At 40.8% G+C, this 18,338-nt stretch overlaps 1 protein-coding gene across 1 annotated transcript; it reads left to right on the plus strand.

The window, feature by feature from the left end:
• The first annotated feature begins 12,741 nt into the window (after positions 1-12,741).
• On the plus strand, positions 12,742-15,197 carry LOC144018077 (E3 SUMO-protein ligase ZBED1-like). The gene is made up of 3 exons (XM_077520214.1): positions 12,742-13,462; positions 13,640-14,274; positions 14,367-15,197. Exons 1-3 carry the CDS (start codon positions 12,784-12,786, stop codon positions 14,742-14,744), a joined length of 1,692 nt encoding a protein of 563 aa, XP_077376340.1. The 5' UTR covers positions 12,742-12,783; the 3' UTR covers positions 14,745-15,197.
• Positions 15,198-18,338: the final 3,141 nt, after the last annotated feature.

Raw genomic sequence — 18,338 nt, forward strand, 5'->3', positions numbered from 1 at the left:
TCACTGCTTGTATTGGGAATTGTATGTGTGTGTGTCAGTGCGCGCATGCACGCACTGCAGGGCCAAAGCCTGTTAGACAGACTGGCTGATTTTTTTTCGCTGGATTTTGCAGGGTCAGCAGAGAATGAGGCCAAGCCACCGCGGTGACCGAGTGAGTCAATGGAAGCCAATTAGACACCACCAAAAAGGTGCTAGAGAAATTGAGCCTCTAGCAATGAAAGAGAGAGGCAAAAAAAACCCAAAAAAGATGATCTGAAAAAGGTTATTGAACTACGCAACCTGGAAGGAGTGCCAAACGGTGAGCGGATCGATACAAATATCGATATTATCGATACCAAGTCATTATCGATTTCGGATCAATCCAAAAAGTATCGATTTTGTTTGAACACCTGAAACCAATAGTTTTCTTTCTTTATTTTTCATATAGGCAACATAGTGTCATGGTTAACAGGTACTGTATGTCTAACAGTCCAGAGGTCCAAATCTCAGCACAGGCCCACCTGTGTCGAGTTTGCATGTTCCAAAAAACATAAACATCCACGTTCGATTCATTGAAGCCTGTAATTTGTCCGAAGGTGTGAATGTGAGTGTGAGAGGTTAACCATGGATGGGCAACTGGCAGCGCATGTGGCAGTTTTATTTATTTTTACAAACTATAATCAAATATTGTGAAAATGCTGATAAACATTTCATACACGTTTTTCACAAAAAAATCAGGTGGTAAACATGAAAAAAAAAAAAATCACAGAAAAATCAGCAAATTTGCCAAACTGTGAATAGGATATGCATCAACTGTAACTTTAAGTTGCAATTTCACCATTCACCTCTAGATGGCAAACGCGTCTTAGTTGAACATACACTCATACTGGTCTCATACGGCCCTAAACTACATGAGTCAATAATATTAAAATGTTGAGTGAGTTGATTTTTGAAATTAGTTCTTGCACTTAATGTTCAATTGCTGCTCAGACATTTTGTGCCATCCTTGAATTGTAATTATTATGCAAGAGAGCCCTTTGCGCTTGAGAATAAATAAATAAATAAATAAATAAATAAATAAATAAATAAATAAATAAATAAATAAAAAGAAACAGTATGTGGTTATTTTATTGTTCGCATCAAATCCTTTATTGTTAGGTTAGGATAGTGTCTCTTTTAATCAGGAATGGGGAAGTGTATGAATCAGTTGTTGTTCCGATACCGTTTTTTTTGCTCCCGATACCGATACCCAGCTTTGCAGTATCGGCCGATACCGATACCATACCGACACTTAAGATTTTTTTTCCTCAACATGAAAAAGCTGTCCTGCCATTGGTTCAGAGCATTCAAGGGACAATAGGATATCATAGATCGGCATGCCGTGAACATGTTATATATCAGTGAATGTTGTGCACGACCAAGTCACAAGATGCTGCATCCAAAATCCTATATTAGCGTTGGAATTAATGGTATCGGCATGTTACTTGTGAGTAGTCACCGATACCACTGTTTTTAGGCAGTATCGGCACCTCTGCTGATACCAGTATCGGTATCGGAACAACACTAGTATGAATTATGAAAAATGAAATGTCTTCATATTTTATACACTTATTTTGCACATATGCACATATTTTGTCCATATCTAAAATATCATTGTTGTCATACAACTGGTGAGGAAGTGTGTGGTCCTATGTGGCCCCTAAGTAGCGCTGATGAAATTTTGTGCCTTCAGCATTTAAGATCCCTGGTGTACAGTGTACACTGAGTCTCAGTCTAAAGTCAGCAAGGATAGGCTCCAGTTCACTGACCACCTTAATAAGGAGGGAAGATGGATGTACATTTCTTTATTTCTTTACTTATTCCGTTATTTACAATTGTCCATTGATTTATTTGTTTATTTATTTATTTTTCTTACAGTATACAATTGAATCTATGTATGTATTTATTATTGGGGGAGAACAGGAAGCGGAGGTTGCTCTATTTGTTTGTTTATTTATTTATTTATGTGTTTATGTATTTATTTTTACAGTTTGTGAGTCTTTATATACAGTAAGTGTACTACAATACATACTGTACGTCACCGGTGTACGTCATTGATGTCAAGCTGACATGGACAGACTACCCACATTTGGTAGCAGTCTGATTCGGATCTGCCATTGTTTGTTTGTATTTCTCTTTAGACTGCCGTAACACATATCCGACTTGCGCCACTTGAGAGCAAAACATCAGAATTTTTTCACCGGAACCATGCAGTGTAAATCCAGCCTCATGAGCGGGAAATTGCTCAAGATTTGTCTGCTTCCACTGACTTTTTGACATTCCGGTCATGTGGTCTGACGGTGAAGAGTGCATGTGGGGGTGTATGCGTGACTGTGTGTGTGTGTAAAGGGAGGGAATAAAATGCAATATGTCCCATGATCACCTCCCGAGCGAGCCAAATGAGCAACCTGCCACTAACATCTGCCATATTGGCGTAGGATGCGATTTTCATAAGTCATATAAGCTACATACTGTTAGGCACTGCAGCGGGCATCAAGCACATACAATAAAAATGTGGGGGAAAAATAAAATAATAATTCTAAGAGTTAATACAATAAATGGGTTGTTTAAAAAAACTGAAAAATCAATACTGGATGCCTTAAGAGGCAAGTTTAATTTCATTCAAATTCAAATTACTCATATTTCAAATGATCATTTTGCATTGCAATGAATGGAAGCGCTATTAATCTGTTCTGGATCCCCAAAAAAGAAAATATATAATGTGTTTTTTAATGATAAAATAGCTATACTCTAACCTGGCAATATGGTACCTCTCCACAGTAATTTCGTTGGGAAAAGGTGGGACATTCTGTACAATAATTTCAGCTGATTGGATGATGCAACATTCTACATGTTTGTTTTAACCAATCACGGCCACTGGTGAAAATTTCGTGTTTGCTCATGTCGAAGGGGGGAAAAGCACGAACATCTTACCAGCTAGAAATGCATGAAGCGCCTCTCGCTGTTCAACATTCAACAAGGAAACTGTGAGTGATTCTGCGAGAACAGAATTAATTGTAGCGTCCATTCATCCATGTGAGGTCTGTTTGTTACCTCCGGCATCAGCGCTGGCTTCCTGGTTTCGTCACAGTTGCATATCCCGCCCCCAAACACAATGTCGCTCTGTGATTGGTCCGAACCATCAGTGGTTCTTGAACAGCGGTTATCAGCGGGAGCGATACAAGATGTATTCTTCGGAGTTTGTGAACTCACAAATACCGCGAGAATTCAACTAGAGAGAGCAAGGTTAGCTCAACTGTTGTATTGAGAAAATGCGTAATTATAAGATCATTAAAGAGATTAATTTTTGCATGTGTGCCTGGGAGGTGAGTCTTTCACATTGAGACACTTCAGTTTTTCCTATTGATATCGACTTACTTAATATACTGATGTCTCACAAGATTTTTAGTCCACCCCCCTTTGGAAATTGTCAAGTTCCAAATTGCACTACTTAAGTGCTGTTTGAATTCAGCGTGTCCACTTTATATTAGATGCCAGGAATCTACTTGAATGTCATATTTATAATGAAAGTTGTGTTTTAATTTATTCTGTCTTGTTCTTTACAGAGATTACAGAAATCAAATGAGGACAAGAAAAGCGGAATGTGAATCATTTGCTAACCTGCTGACTGCTAATGAACTGTGAAGGTAGCATTATGCACCACATAATAATCTTGTTCCCGCTCATTTAAAAAAAAAGAAAAAGAAAGAAAAAAGATATGAACACCTACCGGTGAATGTGGAATATCAAGCCACAGCAATTACATTCAATTACGGCAATCTTGTAATCACATTAAAGCATAATATATGTGGCTAATCAACACTTCTGTCTACTGCAATATGAGATTATATGCGTCTAACTCATTTTTTTTAGCTCAATAAACTATACCAATTATCACCAATTTAATTTTCCATCTGATACTGAATAAAATTCCAAGCTGATATTAGCGATACGTTTTCCAAATACACTTATTGACTGTCTGGTAGGGAAAATAAAAATAAAAATGTATGCGTATATATATATATATATATATTATTATTATTATTATTATTATCATCAAGGTTTTGTGGATTAGAAGGAAAGGAGACGCCGAAGGAAATTATCTTTATTGTTATTTATTTTTTTATTACCTTTATTGTCATTGTGATAAGAAGTAACAATTAAACTTGTGTCGGCTCTTTCACCCTCAGTGCAACAATAAAAGGTAAAGTGCAAACATATATTCATTATAAAAAAAATAAAAAAATTTAAAAAATCATTAAAATAGTAAGTGCAAACATACTTTTCGTATCGGTGATATCGATATTTCAAAATCAATCGACACATCAATAGTAATTAAAGCTGCAAGCAGTAATGATGGGCAATTTTCACGGCAAGTCCACCAAATAATCATCAAATTTGATGACATGTTCTATCCACGTTAGTTAGCCTCGGGGAAACAAAGCTTCGCAATTTAGCACTGTCCATCTGTCGCCTGCTGCCACTGAGGCTTCTTTCTTCGTAGGAGTTTATTCAATTGTGAGCTTTGGAATTCACATAAAATGGCTGCTTCAATTTGAGGAATGCGTCCATGAGACAGACATGTTGATTTTCAGGTAGTGCAGCAATTGAAGAATTTTCGATCAATGTGTAACGAGAAAAATTAACAACATTCCAGGGGGCACTACTGAGTGAGTTTGGGCCCTTGTTTTCAGAAAACCTAAAAGAAAATTAATTTATTGGAAGAGTAATTATACACACAGCCATTCCACGAGTGCTTTTGCACCGCCTGGTGCTCAAAATAACTTAATAATAATGTAATCTTGGTTTCATTTACTATGGACGTCACGATTTTAATCCTGTTAATGAGGAACACTGCGCATCTTCACAATCTGGCAAACCTGGAGAGCAAACAACTTTAAGACGGCAGTCATTATTCACACATTGTTAACAAGCTCCTGTGCCGCTTGCATTAAAAACTGCTCTTCCGATTGTAAAATATCCCTGCCATTAAGATTATTAACGAAAGCCGCAGTCTTCGATGTGAAAAACAGCATCAAGGCTCCGACCGACGTGCTTTAAAAAAGGAAGGCCATGCTGAAGTCATGAGTCACAAGGGTGGACTGGAGTGGATCATCAGCTACAAAAGTTGCGGACAAATTCATCAAGGACCCGGCGCCCTGACAGGCTGTTAGTTGTGCACTCCTAAATTGGAAAAGGCCACGAACGCAGCGGAGCGAATACTTTGGCCTTTTTGCCGATCGATAGTGAAATTCAACACATTTCGAGCTACAAATACCACAGGTGTACACAGATCTGCAGCCACTTTGGCTGTACAAATGGATAACGCGTGCGGTTCCACCTGCAGTGACCCGCAAGGAAGAGACATTCACCACAAAGCTTTACCTTAAAGGGATCGTTCGGATTTTTTGACATGAATCTCAATTTCATCCTCACCTCCAGTGTGTGCGATCAGCACTGACTTAACCCTGACAGCGTTCTGTGACACCAGTTCTGGTCCGGTGTTGGACGAGAGGAAAATAGTCCAGCAAGTTGGCTGTGATCACGGAAATAAAGCGTTTTTCTTCTAAAAACAATTTGTGTTCAAAAGAGTGATACATTTGCGTCACAAATACTCTTTCCTGAAAAAAGTCAGACGCCATAACCGCCAGCCACTACTTTTCTGTTCGTTCGTATCACTGCGCGTCGCCCTGTAGACGGCGAATTGACGCACTGTAGAGTACATGTACACTGTAGGATTTGTATGAAAATGTATTGTTTATTGATCTGAAACTTCAGTCTTATAACTGTGAGTCACTGTATTTCACAAACAGGTTGTAACATTTTTCATGTTTGAACAGCGTTGAAATAAAATATTAAGGCTTAAATGTCCACCTCATGTCATAGCTAGCTAGCTTCCCTCCCAAATAAACAAGTTCGATAACGTTTTTATTTTGAAATATACCGATTTACCTTGATGCGAGACGCAGGACTTCCTTTCCGGCTCGTGTAATTTCCTCAGCTTCTTGAAATTCCGCATGCGGCGTCCGGAAAAAATAGAATGCTTGCGGAAACCTACCGCATTGCCGCAGGCGTTCCGCACCGCACCGCACCGCAGCTGGTGTGAATTGACACGTAGACTTGTGGCATCCGTACGGCCGCCGTATGGAAAACGCACCGCATCCGTTCCGTAGCCAGTGTGAATTGGGCTTAAGAATCATGGTAAATATAGCCAGACACAATTCCAGCTGAGTTTCTCCATTGTTAGAATGTGGGACCGTGAGGTTTGTTGTGCCAATGTGGTTATCCTTGAAAATAAGGATCGAAAGCTGCCTGGAGAAGCAAAAGAATTAGCAAGCACTGTACTCACTCGTGTTCGGCAATTGACTTGAGGTGCGTTCAGTGACCGCCAGTGTTTCCAGATGTACGATAATTAGCGTATTTGTACGATAATTTGTCCCTCTGTACGATCAATAAATATATTTTATTGTACTGTTTGTACATTCCATAGGTTGCTGCAGCTAAAATTGTTGAAGTGTCAAAAAGATTTAAACTTTCAGGGAAAAAATAAAAAACACAAAAAGTAAATTACAATAGAAAATGTAGCCCACCACTTTAATGTGCTATTTGAAATCAATATACATTATTAATTCAAGCATGAACCAATAATGCTTTCCCCTCTTATTGGACGGCTTGTGCAGTTCAACACGAATTTGCCTTAATCAGGCAATCAATCATAATTAGATCTGGGGGCGACATGTAACGGAGTGCAGTAGGCAGATGTGTGCCCTGCCATTCCTCCTTGCTAAGGCTACAATATCAAAACAGTTAAATTGGTGCAGACAGGCACGAGAATAGTACTTTGAACGTTGCCTGAGATGCCGCTAGATCTTACAAAGCAGCCTTAATTTATTGTCGGTTGAGTGGCACCAAGCTGCTTTGATGACGTTTTCATCAGGAAACAGCACTTTTCATGTTCTGCACTAAAATATAGCATGTAAAACACTATTTTTCTGTACGTTGTGAATGCTATTCAGCTCAATTGTTCCAACGGCATATGAGATTGAAAGGACTGATTTGGCACGAGAGCCAAGTAATCAGAGTATTAATTTGGTCTTCGGAGACGCCTTATTGAATGCATAACAATGACTCTTGATTGGAATTGATAATGGCTCTGAAGAATAGGCCGCTTCAACCATCGCTCCAATTTGTTTCAAAGCAACCTTTGACGTGTGTGGGATTGACAATGACAAGGTAATTAGACAAGTGTTGAGTGGGGTCAAAATGTGTGTGTTTATACCAAAAGGGAATACATTGCTACAAACAGCCACAATGGAGAGGGACAAAACATACCAGGAGATTGAAATTGTAATCTTACGTGAATAATGTTGTATACAGTTTTGAGGTGAAAAGTTGTACTTTGTTGAGATCGTAATACTGTAAGAATAATGTCTATTTATAGGAAAAATTTATATTTTTAAGGTTCAAGTCATAGGAAAAAAGAAAAAGTCAATATTTGAACAAGTAAATTTCTAAATCTGGAACTCAACAATGTACTGAAGACATTTTGCATCTCCAAATGTTAGGAGACATTGTATGAGCTTTGAAAACCTTTATCAACTTTATCTGGCAATGTCTTAGATAACATTTTGAATATTAGTCATTTCAGAAGTCAGTAAACAATACTACACTATCTTCACAACTTAGTGATGAAAAACATCTTATTAATGGATATTGTACTAGTATTAAGCAGGGCTCGAGTGTGGACTTGACACCTTTTTTGTTATCTCAGACTTGACTTGAACTCTGGCATTTGACTCAAACGGAATCAGCCATTAGACTTATATTTTTATCGACTCGACCGAGTCCAACTATTTTTTTTACTCATTAAAAACATTCTCTGGCGGCACGGTGGACGAGTGGTTAGCCCGTCCGCCTCCCAGTTCTGAGGACTCCGGTTCGAGTCCAGGCTCCGGTCTTCCTGGGTGGAGTTTGCATGTTCTCCCCGTGCCCGCGTGGGTCTTCTCCGGGTACTCCGGTCTCCTCCCACATTCCAAAGACATGCATGGCAGGTTAATTGGGCGCTCCGAATTGTCCTTAGGTGTGCGTGTGAGTGTGGATGGTTGTTCGTCTCTGTGTGCCCTGTGATTGGCTGGCAGCCAGTCCAGGGTGTACCCTGCCTACTGCCCAGAGCCAGCTGAGATAGGCGCCAGCACCCCCCGCGACCCTTGTGAGGAAGAAGCGGTCAAGAAAATGGATGGATGGAAAAACATTCTCCATCAAAAGAAAATTGAAATTAAGTTTTTCAGACTATCAAAATAGCCTTTTGATTGGTTAAAACCTGACCGCGAGTTCCAAAGCATGCAGTCTTTTTCTTTCAGTCATGTCAGCCAACAGCGGGGTTATAAAATTTGGTTTTACCAACCATCGAGAACTGGGGTTAGCCACAATGTCTTAAAAAAAAAAAATGCACAAAGCAATGAGAAGATTCTGTAAGACGGCTCCAGGTGGACCACCATTAATAAAGCAACAATGGTTTTGAAATTGTTTTTGTTGTTATAGCCGCACACACAGTCAATAAAGCAAAGGGTTCCATGCCGTCAAAGAAGAGAGTGTTGAGCTTAATTAAATTTCTCTGATTTTGTGCTCGTGAAAATAGTATTTTTCTTCTTAATCAAGAAGATGGATGGATGGATGGATGGATGGATGGATGGTTTACTCTTGATCACATCTGGACTTGGGGTTGGACTTGAACCCTGTGAACTCAGACTTGACTTGGACTTGGACCTTTGTGACTCGGACTTGACTTGGACCTTTGTGACTTGGACTGACTTGGACTCGGACCTTTGTGATTCAGACTTAACTTGGCCTCGGGCCTTTGTGGCTCATACTTGACTTGGACTTAGACCTTGGGGAGTGAAACTTGACTTGGACTCAGACCTTTGTGACGCTGACCTTTGTGACTCAGAATTGACTTGAACTTGCACCTTTGTGACTCGGAATTAACTTGGACATTTGTGACTTGGACTTGACTTGGACTCTGACCTTTGTGACTTGGGCTGTACTTGGATTTGCACCTTTGTGACTTGGGCTGTACTTGGATTTGCACCTTTGTGACTTGGACCTTTACTTAAATTGGACTCAGACCTTCGTGAGTTGGACTTGGCTCTTACTCAAACCTTTGCTCTTGATCTTATCTAAAACTTGACTTGGACTCAGACCTTTGTGACTCATAATTGACTTGGACTCGGACCTTTGTGACTCGGAATTGATTAGGGCTCAGACCTCTGTGACTCAGAATTGACTTGGACTCAGACCTTTGTGACTCATAATTGACTTGGACTCGGACCTTTGTGACTCGGAATTGATTAGGGCTCAGACCTCTGTGACTCAGAATTGACTTGGACTCAGACCTTTGTGACTCAGAATTGACTTGGACTCAGACCTTTGTGACTCGGAATTGACTTGGACTCGGACCTTTGTGACTCGGAATTGACTTGGACTCGAACCTTTGTGACTCAAACTTGACTTGGACAAAGGTGGATTTGACTAAAGCCTTGGTAAACTGAAACACACCTAATGGAATGTAAAGCGTTAAAAATCTAACACTGATATTTAGCACTTCAAGCCAGTCTGCAGGTAGCATGAAAAGATATGTAGTGGTCTACATTTTCACTTCACACTCCTTGTCTCCTTGTCAAATAGCACAGACAGATTCAATTGCACGAAACCAGCCACAGACAATCACGAGACCTTTTTTTTTCTCACAATTAAATGTTTTATCCAACTGATCTAGAGTCCTGTTGAGCCACTGGGAAAGTGGGAAAAAAATCCAATAAGTAGAAACCTATCAAAATATCAGCAGTAACAGAGGCAAACATCACTTAACAGAAGTCACAAAAAGCCAAAAGAAAAAGCAAAACACACATGCAGGTTTATCCTTTGATGCTGACTGAAATGAGGTCTACCGAGGAGTGTCAACATCATGCATTTTGACAGTTCGAGGTCATGATTGGTATGACTTTAGTATTTTCCCCAGAAACTTCGTATTTCATGAGTTTTAAGGTGTTCGACATTGGCGGACCTGCTGTATGACAGAATGCTACGACTACCATGTCCTTTTCTCATGAAATCAGCAGAATAAAAAGGGGATGTGTGCATACTTTGTTATAGGAGAAGTTCATCTATATTTGGTTTTTGCTTTGCTTCGCAGCATGCGCAAGAGAGGTGTGACCTGTGGGATATTCCTGTATCAACAAAAAGTCAGCATGAAGGAGCGAATGTAAAAGCTTTGCTGACCTTGTTGTGTTTTCTTCCAGTGTCATCAAGGCCACCGTGCTGCACGCTGCAGGACAATGGCGGGGCTCGGGGGCTCAACCACAGGCCCCTCCGGGACCTTCGGACACCCTCGCTTATGAGAGTCAAGCGGAGCGTCAGCACGGCGGCCGACATGAATCACACGGCTGCCTCCAATGACGTTATCTTGTCTGGGCGCGAGTGCGAGAATATATAACCCATCAACTGCACAACAACCTTGGCGCCTCCTTTGACTGGACATTTTACACCAAATTGTTTTTTATGAAACATGGAACATGGCCCCGTACGGCTTGAACTACGCTGACACCAAATTGGATCGACGGACGCCTGCTCGCCTCGCGGCCGAGACAGGCGCTGATGAAAGATAGCCTCCTTCGACATTAATCAAAGAGATGAAGCGGTTTGATCCCGCTCTCAATTAGATTAGAATACATAAATTGAAGAATTTGTTCAAAATGTGATATCAATTCTCAACAGGTCATTCGATTTGATCTCTTCCTCGCTGCTCGCCGCATTGGATATGATCGTCTTTGACAAAGAACACACCCTTGTCTTGTTTGGTAATTGCTTTAAATATAGACACTATGGCAACCATGTCTTCTCGTAAAGGGTAAGAGTGATGATCAGATTGTTGCTTTGCTTTACATAAAGACGGCAAGGTTGTTTTTGAATTTATTCAAATTTGTGTCAATTACTGTTACCGGTATGTTGTATGAATGTTCGGGCAGCTCGATGTGCTAGTGGATAGCATATCTGCCTCACAGTTCTGAGAGTCTGGATTTGAACCTCGGTTCCACCTTTCCTGTCTCAATTATGTATGTTCTCCTTGTGCTTGTGTATGGGCACTCTGGCTTCCCCACATATTCAAAAATATGCATGTGGGTGTTCTGTGGGAACTTTAAACCAGTTCTTTTATCTATAATGCTTGCAATATTATGCTAACACGAACAACCAGAAGACTACATTTTCTCAGTTGAACTATAACAGATTCCAGAAATATTGAGTAGACGCTGTGGATCATTTTTCTGCTGGATGTGGAAGAAGGTCTAATCTGTACAAGATGATTCCTATTCTTTATACTCCCTGGGCCCACACCAACACAGGACAACAGCTCTGCTTAGCCCATGTGACAATCTGTGACTCTTATGGTCTTAACTGGTTTGAAGTGCAGAGCCAGGATAAAGGTCACAGTGACATGACGGCCTACCGCAATTCAGCTTGCTAATATATGAAAAAGAGGCCTACTCTAAAGCCCAATTCACACTGGCTGCGGAACGGACGCGGTGCGTTCTCCGTACGGCCGCCGTACGGACGCCGCAAGGATAGAACGCATTTAAGTCTACGTGTCAATTCACACCAGCTTCGGTGCGGTGCGTCTGTGGTGCGGAACGACCGCGACGATACGGAAGGTTTCCGCAAGCGTTCTATTTTTTCCGGACGCCGCATGCGGAATTTCATGAAGCTGAAGAAATTACACGAGCCGGACAGGAAATCGGGCGTCTCGCATCAAGGTAAATCCGGTTTATTTAAAAATAAAACCGTTTGCGAACTTGTTTTTTTGGGGGGAGTGAAGCAAGCTAACTACATAGCATGACATCAGTTGGACATTTAAGACAAAAAAATGAGCTCAGAATAAATAACACACGACAAAATGACACTATTTAAACACAAAACGTACTTACCCATGGTAGAACAGCCATGGTAGAAGTCCCAGAAATAATGTGCAAAAAGCATAATGATGTGACAACAGGCAAGTGTGGCTATTGTTTACAAATAGGACTCTATATACACACGGTTGTTATTAGGTGAACTCAACTCTCCAGCGTGAACCCCACGTGATCTTGTGGACTTTCGGGAGCAGATTTTGATGTGACAAAAGGCAAGCGTGGCTTTTGTTTACAAATAGGACTCCATATACACGCTTGTTATTGGGTAAACTCAACTCTCCAGCATGAACCCCACGTGATCTTGTGTTCTGTCGGGAGCAGATTTCCGGACACGCAACGCACGCGGTAGGGCTGGGCGATATATCTTTATCGTATCGATATCGAGATATAGACATTCACAAAATAGATATTTAAAACTTGACGATATCAGTCAACTGTGGACTTTTCACGTTCGCGGGGCGCTACAGTTCAGTCAAGCTAACAAAGTCAGCCAACCATATTCCTGCTTTCACGTTGATTGACAGCTATACCCAGCCAATGATATTTAACTATGGGAGGGCGGAAGAGACGTGTGCGCGCTCGAGGAAATAGAACAATAAAAGACGAGGGTTTTTTTTGTTTTATGAGCGCAAGTGGCGATACTGGCGCAATGGCGTCATCGACAACTTTAGTGGCTAAGAACAAGTATACGTCAGTTATATGGAACTATTTTGGATTTAGAAAAGATGATGAGCAGCAGAGCGTGGTTTTGGGCCGGACGTGTTTGGTGAGAATTGCTACGAAGCAAGGTAGCACAACTAACATGTTTCACCACCTGAAACTACACCACCGTGTACTATATGAGGAGTGTTGTGAAATGAGAACAAACGTGGGGACTTCTCAATCCTCCCAAGTGAAGCCCAAACAAAGTTTTATTGCCGATGCATTTAGTAGCGTTACGCCATACGAGTTGACGTCAACCAGGCACAAAGAAATTACGGATGCCATAACTTACCACATCGCGAAGGACATGGTACCCGTGTACACGGTTACAAAAGTGGGCTTTCAGAAAATGGTTCGAACGCTGGACAAACGTTACAAATTGCCATCCCGATCACATTTTCATCGAGTGGCCATTCCACAACTTTATAACAAAAGTAAAATGGACGTTCAAGCTGAGCTCCGCGAAATGGATCATTTTGCCACAACCACGGACCTGTGGTCAAGCCGGACGACTGAACCGTACATCAGTTTATCGATCCATTTTATTAACTCAAACTTTGAACTCAAGACCCGATGTCTACAGACGTCCTTTTTTCCTGTGGATCATACTGGGGAGAATATCGCCCACGAGATGCGAGACGCATTAGCGGAGTGGGACTTGAAAGAGAACCAACTGGTTTGCGTGACCACTGATAACGCAACCAACATGATCAAGGCATTGGAGTTGAATGGCTGGACGCGGCTTCAGTGCTTTGGACACAGGCTACACCTGGCAATCGGTACGTTTTATTATTTCGTCCAATATTGTTTTGGGAGGGGGAAAAAAAACAACGGCACGTGCGCGCGAGTGTATATGTGTACTAGAGAGCGCAAATGATAACATGAGGTGGAAAAATGCTAAATGTAATTATTTAGCCTTATATTACTTATGTGTTATTGTAAACTTATTTCACTAGAAAATGCAATGAGAGGTGACAACCGGATCAACCGTGCAGTAGGTGTCTGCAAAAAGTTGGTATGCCACTTCTCACACAGCTGGAAGAAGAAAGCAGCACTTGAGCAAGCTCAGAAGCACCTTAACCTTCCAGTCCATGGACTCATAACTGAATGTCAAACTAGATGGGGATCTAAACTACTCATGATTAACAGGATTCTGGAGCAACAGAAAGCACTGTCTGAGGTCCTATCGCAGGACAGAAGCACTCGGCACCTAGTTCTTGGATATCAAGATTTGGATGTGCTGGAGTCAGTTAGCAAGGCACTTGGACCACTGCATGAATTTACAGACGCTTTATCAGCGGAGGATTATGTCAGTGTTTCACACATCAAGCCAATACTCACCCTGTTTAACACAACCATCTTGGCCCCAAAAGAGGAGGACACTGACATGACCAAATCCATAAAAAAGAAAATGTTGGAGTACATGAATAGTAAGTACAATGATGAAGACACACAAATGCTTCTGGATGTGGCATCCTTCTTGGATCCAAGATACAAGACACAATACATTAGTGTCAACAACATCCCCATCATAAAAACCAGACTAGTGTCAGAGATGAAGGCATTGGCTCATGACGTGTTGACTAAAGAGGTTAGTATGGATTGACTAAAACTTTATGATACGCCTATTATTTCAAAACAAAACTAATTTCATGTATTGCTTTTCCCACTGTTTTTATAAAGAATTCTGCTGAGTGCACAAGTGTGGAATGTGAGTCGCCCCCACCTACCAAAAAGGCTAAGAAGTCTTTTGCAAGCTTCTTCCAAAATTTCACTGTCACAGTACCAGCAGATCCCTCTACTGCCATGGAAGCTGAGCTAAGTGCCTATACACAGTCCCCCACAATTAACAAAGAAAACGACCCCCTCATGTGGTGGAAAACACACAAAATCTACTTTCCTCAACTGAGTAAGATGGCAAAAAAGTACTTGTGTGTGCAGGCCACCAGCTCTCCATCAGAGAGAATTTTCAGTACATCAGGCAACATTGTTAGTTGTGAGAGGTCCTGCTTAAAGCCAGACATGGTAAACAAACTGGTGTTCCTGGCAAAAAATCTTTAGAAACACTGTCAAGTTACATAATAGAGCACACATGCAGACAGAGACAGATTAATGTGTCGTACACATAAAAATGCCTCTTCTAGCATCATAGTTTGTTTTTGTTATTTCTTGCAAGTACAATGTGAGTAGAATTCATTGTATTCATTGTTTAATTTGTCAATGTTTATGACAATGATGTTTATGAGAAAGTTATTGTTTAAAAAAACAGCACATTCCAAATAAGCTTTATTTATTGTTGAGCTTGTCAATGTTGACTAAGTTAGAATTTAAAAAAAAAAAGTGCACTTTTGACTTGATCTTTATTGCTGAGCTGGTCAATGTTGATGTTTACTGTGACTAAACAAAAACAGCACTTTTCATATAGGGCACCTGCAATGTATGTTTCGTTATTTTTATTTTGTCAATGTTAACGTTTGCCAGTAAGTTCTAAATAAAAATCACACTTGGCACATCTTTTGATTGATATTTAGCTGTTTCTTTATTTTAAAAAAAAAAAAAAAAAAAAAAAAAAGCTTAACCTCAATATCGTTATCGTATCGTTATTGAGATGTTGGGCAAAAATATCGAGATATGGAATTTTGTCCATATCGCACAGCCCTAGCACGCGGTGTGAATTGCAGTCCTTGCGTCGTCCGTACGGCCGCCGTTCGGAAAACGCACCGCGTCCGTTCCGCAGTCAGTGTGAATTGGGCTTCACATTGGGTTCATTGGAGACTCTAAATCAGGGTTGTGTGGTGCTCGTTATAATTCCCCCATGGAACTAATGTTTGTTGAGTGTGTTCAGGTGGAGGGGTGGGGAGTGATGTACTTCCATTTGACTTCCTGTTTTTTTATTCAGTGTGTGAAGACAAATAATCATTACTTTCAATTACCGTATGTGTCAAGCTAACAGTTAGCATTAGCCTATTCCCGTTCTACTACTGCTCTGTCTTTATATTTTCTGGCAGTGGTGCTGCCTCTCACAGGTCAATCTTGGTACAATGACAAACATCACGTTTGAGACACAGTAAGAACATACAGTAGTACATGCCAATTTTTCCCTCATTATTTTTGGAGTCTGTCACATTTTTAAGTTGTTAAAAACCAACATGCGTCTCCGCGCTTACGCAGAGTTTTCATTTGCCTCTCACACAAGCTTCATTTGCATCAAAGTGTACCCCTAATTATTTCAAAACATGAACCATCAGGTGTGATAATCAATGACATGGGTGCAAGGAAGCACAAATCACTTGTTATAAGCAATGAGCACTCCTCTTCCTGTGCGTGGAGCCTGTAAGTGGGCTGCAATTGCACTGGCTGTTTGCTTACAATTACAATTCACCCACGGGCGCGGATGGTTTGATTTGTAAGGAGGAGGAGGAGGAGGAAGAACAGATCAGCATTGCACCCATCTCCTTCCTGCATGATATTCCAATAAAGGCGGAGAACAACACGTTACCCTGGAGGAACAGGTGAACCAAAAGTCAGCTCTAGTTGTTTCTTGGAAGGTGGTTATAAAGCACGTGTGTTACCTAAAAGTGAAATATCTTTTGGTTTCGAACTATACATTCCGTTCCTTAGTAGTTAATTAGGTGTCAGCGGCACAACTGAGGTAGCTTAACCTTCATCAGCTGTGCGCTTATAATATAAGTAGAATTATTCATTGAATATTTTAGCAGCACATGAAAAAAGAACACTTAAGTGAATGAACAGAATGCAAAAACTGAAGAAGAAGAAAAATCTGCAGTGGCCAGGCCGTTTGTGAAAATGAGAGCTTATTAGCCAAAACCAAAGAGACAGACATGAGCACAAAAGCAGTGACAGTTAATAATCCTTGAGATCAAATGTAGAAGTGAAGAGCAATTAGCGCAGGGAGCCGTGACGAAATCTCCTACCTGATGATCAATAGTCTGGCCTACTCGTCTTCATGCAGAAGCAGGAGCAAACTGGCCGATAACAATCACATTTGCTTCCATTGATTTGAAGCTAATTAGCAAAGAATGTTGATATGCAGCCTGCAAAATAACCACAGTTCATTAGCCGTTTCTCATTTTCATTAACTTTAGCATCTAAAACCACCATCATGAAAAATTCATTAACTGTGCAGGCATTGTGGTAAAATAACATTTTAAGAAGGGTAGACACATGCTGATTTAAAAAAATATATATTGAGTGATTTATAAAATCTAAACAACCCCACACATGAAAAAATAAAAAAATCAGCCAGTGTTTTCTTACACATACACAGCACATCACACACATAACCACACCGCTACTGACAATCGTAGTCTTCTTCCCAAACTAGATGTACGCAGTGTTGCCCGGTAACCCGTTACTTCGTAACGCATTACTTAGTAACGCGTTACTCAAAAAAGTTGCTTTCTAAAGTAACTAATAGTCTAACGCGTTACTTTATTCTACAAAGTAGTCTGATTAAAGTTACTGTCCAGAGAATCAATGCGTTACTCCACATTTTTCATGAAGAAGGCACGCTATCTCACTGTTGTAACAGTCACAAACAACTACTGCTCACTACGAAGATGAGGCAGAAGTCATTGATCACCACACTGAATTCAGCCATGGTCTGGTCATGAATGGTTTGCACATTCAAAACAAAAGTGATGATACTTTTACTACTAGTTTTATTAACCAACAGGCACACAACACAACAAAAAAAGTGTGCATTATGGACCATAAAAGTGGTAAAAAAAATAATTTATTTCCATCCTCAACTGGTCCGTGAAGCATTATGGGATGAGGTCGTCTCCGCCCTCTCGCCAGGGGGAGTGACGTCAGACAAGTTACGTTTTCAGTAGGGGTGGAACAAAAAAACGATTCGTTCGACCGAACCATCGTTCGTCAAGGGGAGCTACACGACCGTATCGGTTGCGAGTGAGGCTTTATGGTTTTCATAACAATAGCAAGAGTTCTGCGCCGTGCTCTACTTGTTTTGTTTACATTTCAGTAGCATCACCATTCAAGCTACTTCCGTGTTTCCGTGCTCGCGACACGGCGCGCGCGCGCGCAATGAGTGACAACATACAAATGGAGACAGTTAGCAGAAGCCGGTGCCGTACATCTCGGTATTTCCCATGGCTATCGAGTCCTCTCGGTGCACTTGGATGTCCCGGGCCGGCGTTGGTACTGCGCGCGAGCCAAAAAGAATAACTCCCGTGACGATCCAATGCATGGATTCAAACGACACAGGTATGTCCCACAGCCAACACACCAGCTAAGCTAAAAGCACACTGCAAGTATCTCATTTCTCAGTTTGTGGCTCCCTGTCAATGTCTACAACTAGCATGAGCAGCAGATAGGAGAACTGAGACGTGCCCGCGATTACGACAGCCCAAAAAACAAAATATAAACAGTAGTGATTCTGTGGTCATCATCGTGTCTCAGATTAAAAAAACAAAAAAAGATGTCATACATTAACCAAAAATGAAAGTGATGACAAAAGAAAAAAAAAATGTTAAATACAAAAATTGTTGATTAAAAAGGGAAATGAACTTTTGGAAATATTTTTGCATATATTAAGTGGTTAAAATGTGTTTGATAGATTTATTGTTCCATAAGGTGGCTTCATATTTCTTTTGGCTGGACGGTAGGTTTATT

Source organism: Festucalex cinctus, chromosome 1 (genome assembly GCF_051991245.1).
Source record: "Festucalex cinctus isolate MCC-2025b chromosome 1, RoL_Fcin_1.0, whole genome shotgun sequence".
NCBI lineage: Eukaryota > Metazoa > Chordata > Actinopteri > Syngnathiformes > Syngnathidae > Festucalex > Festucalex cinctus.

What these genes read in the sequence shown, in the direction of transcription:
- LOC144018077 (XM_077520214.1), top strand. Translation starts at nt 12,784, where the DNA reads ATGTTTCACCACCTGAAACTACACCACCGTGTACTATATGAGGAGTGT. An exon ending in CAGGCTACACCTGGCAATCG is followed by an intron (nt 13,463 to 13,639) that starts GTACGTTTTATT and finishes TTATTTCACTAG; the next exon opens with AAAATGCAATGAGAGGTGAC. An exon ending in ATGACGTGTTGACTAAAGAG is followed by an intron (nt 14,275 to 14,366) that starts GTTAGTATGGAT and finishes GTTTTTATAAAG; the next exon opens with AATTCTGCTGAGTGCACAAG.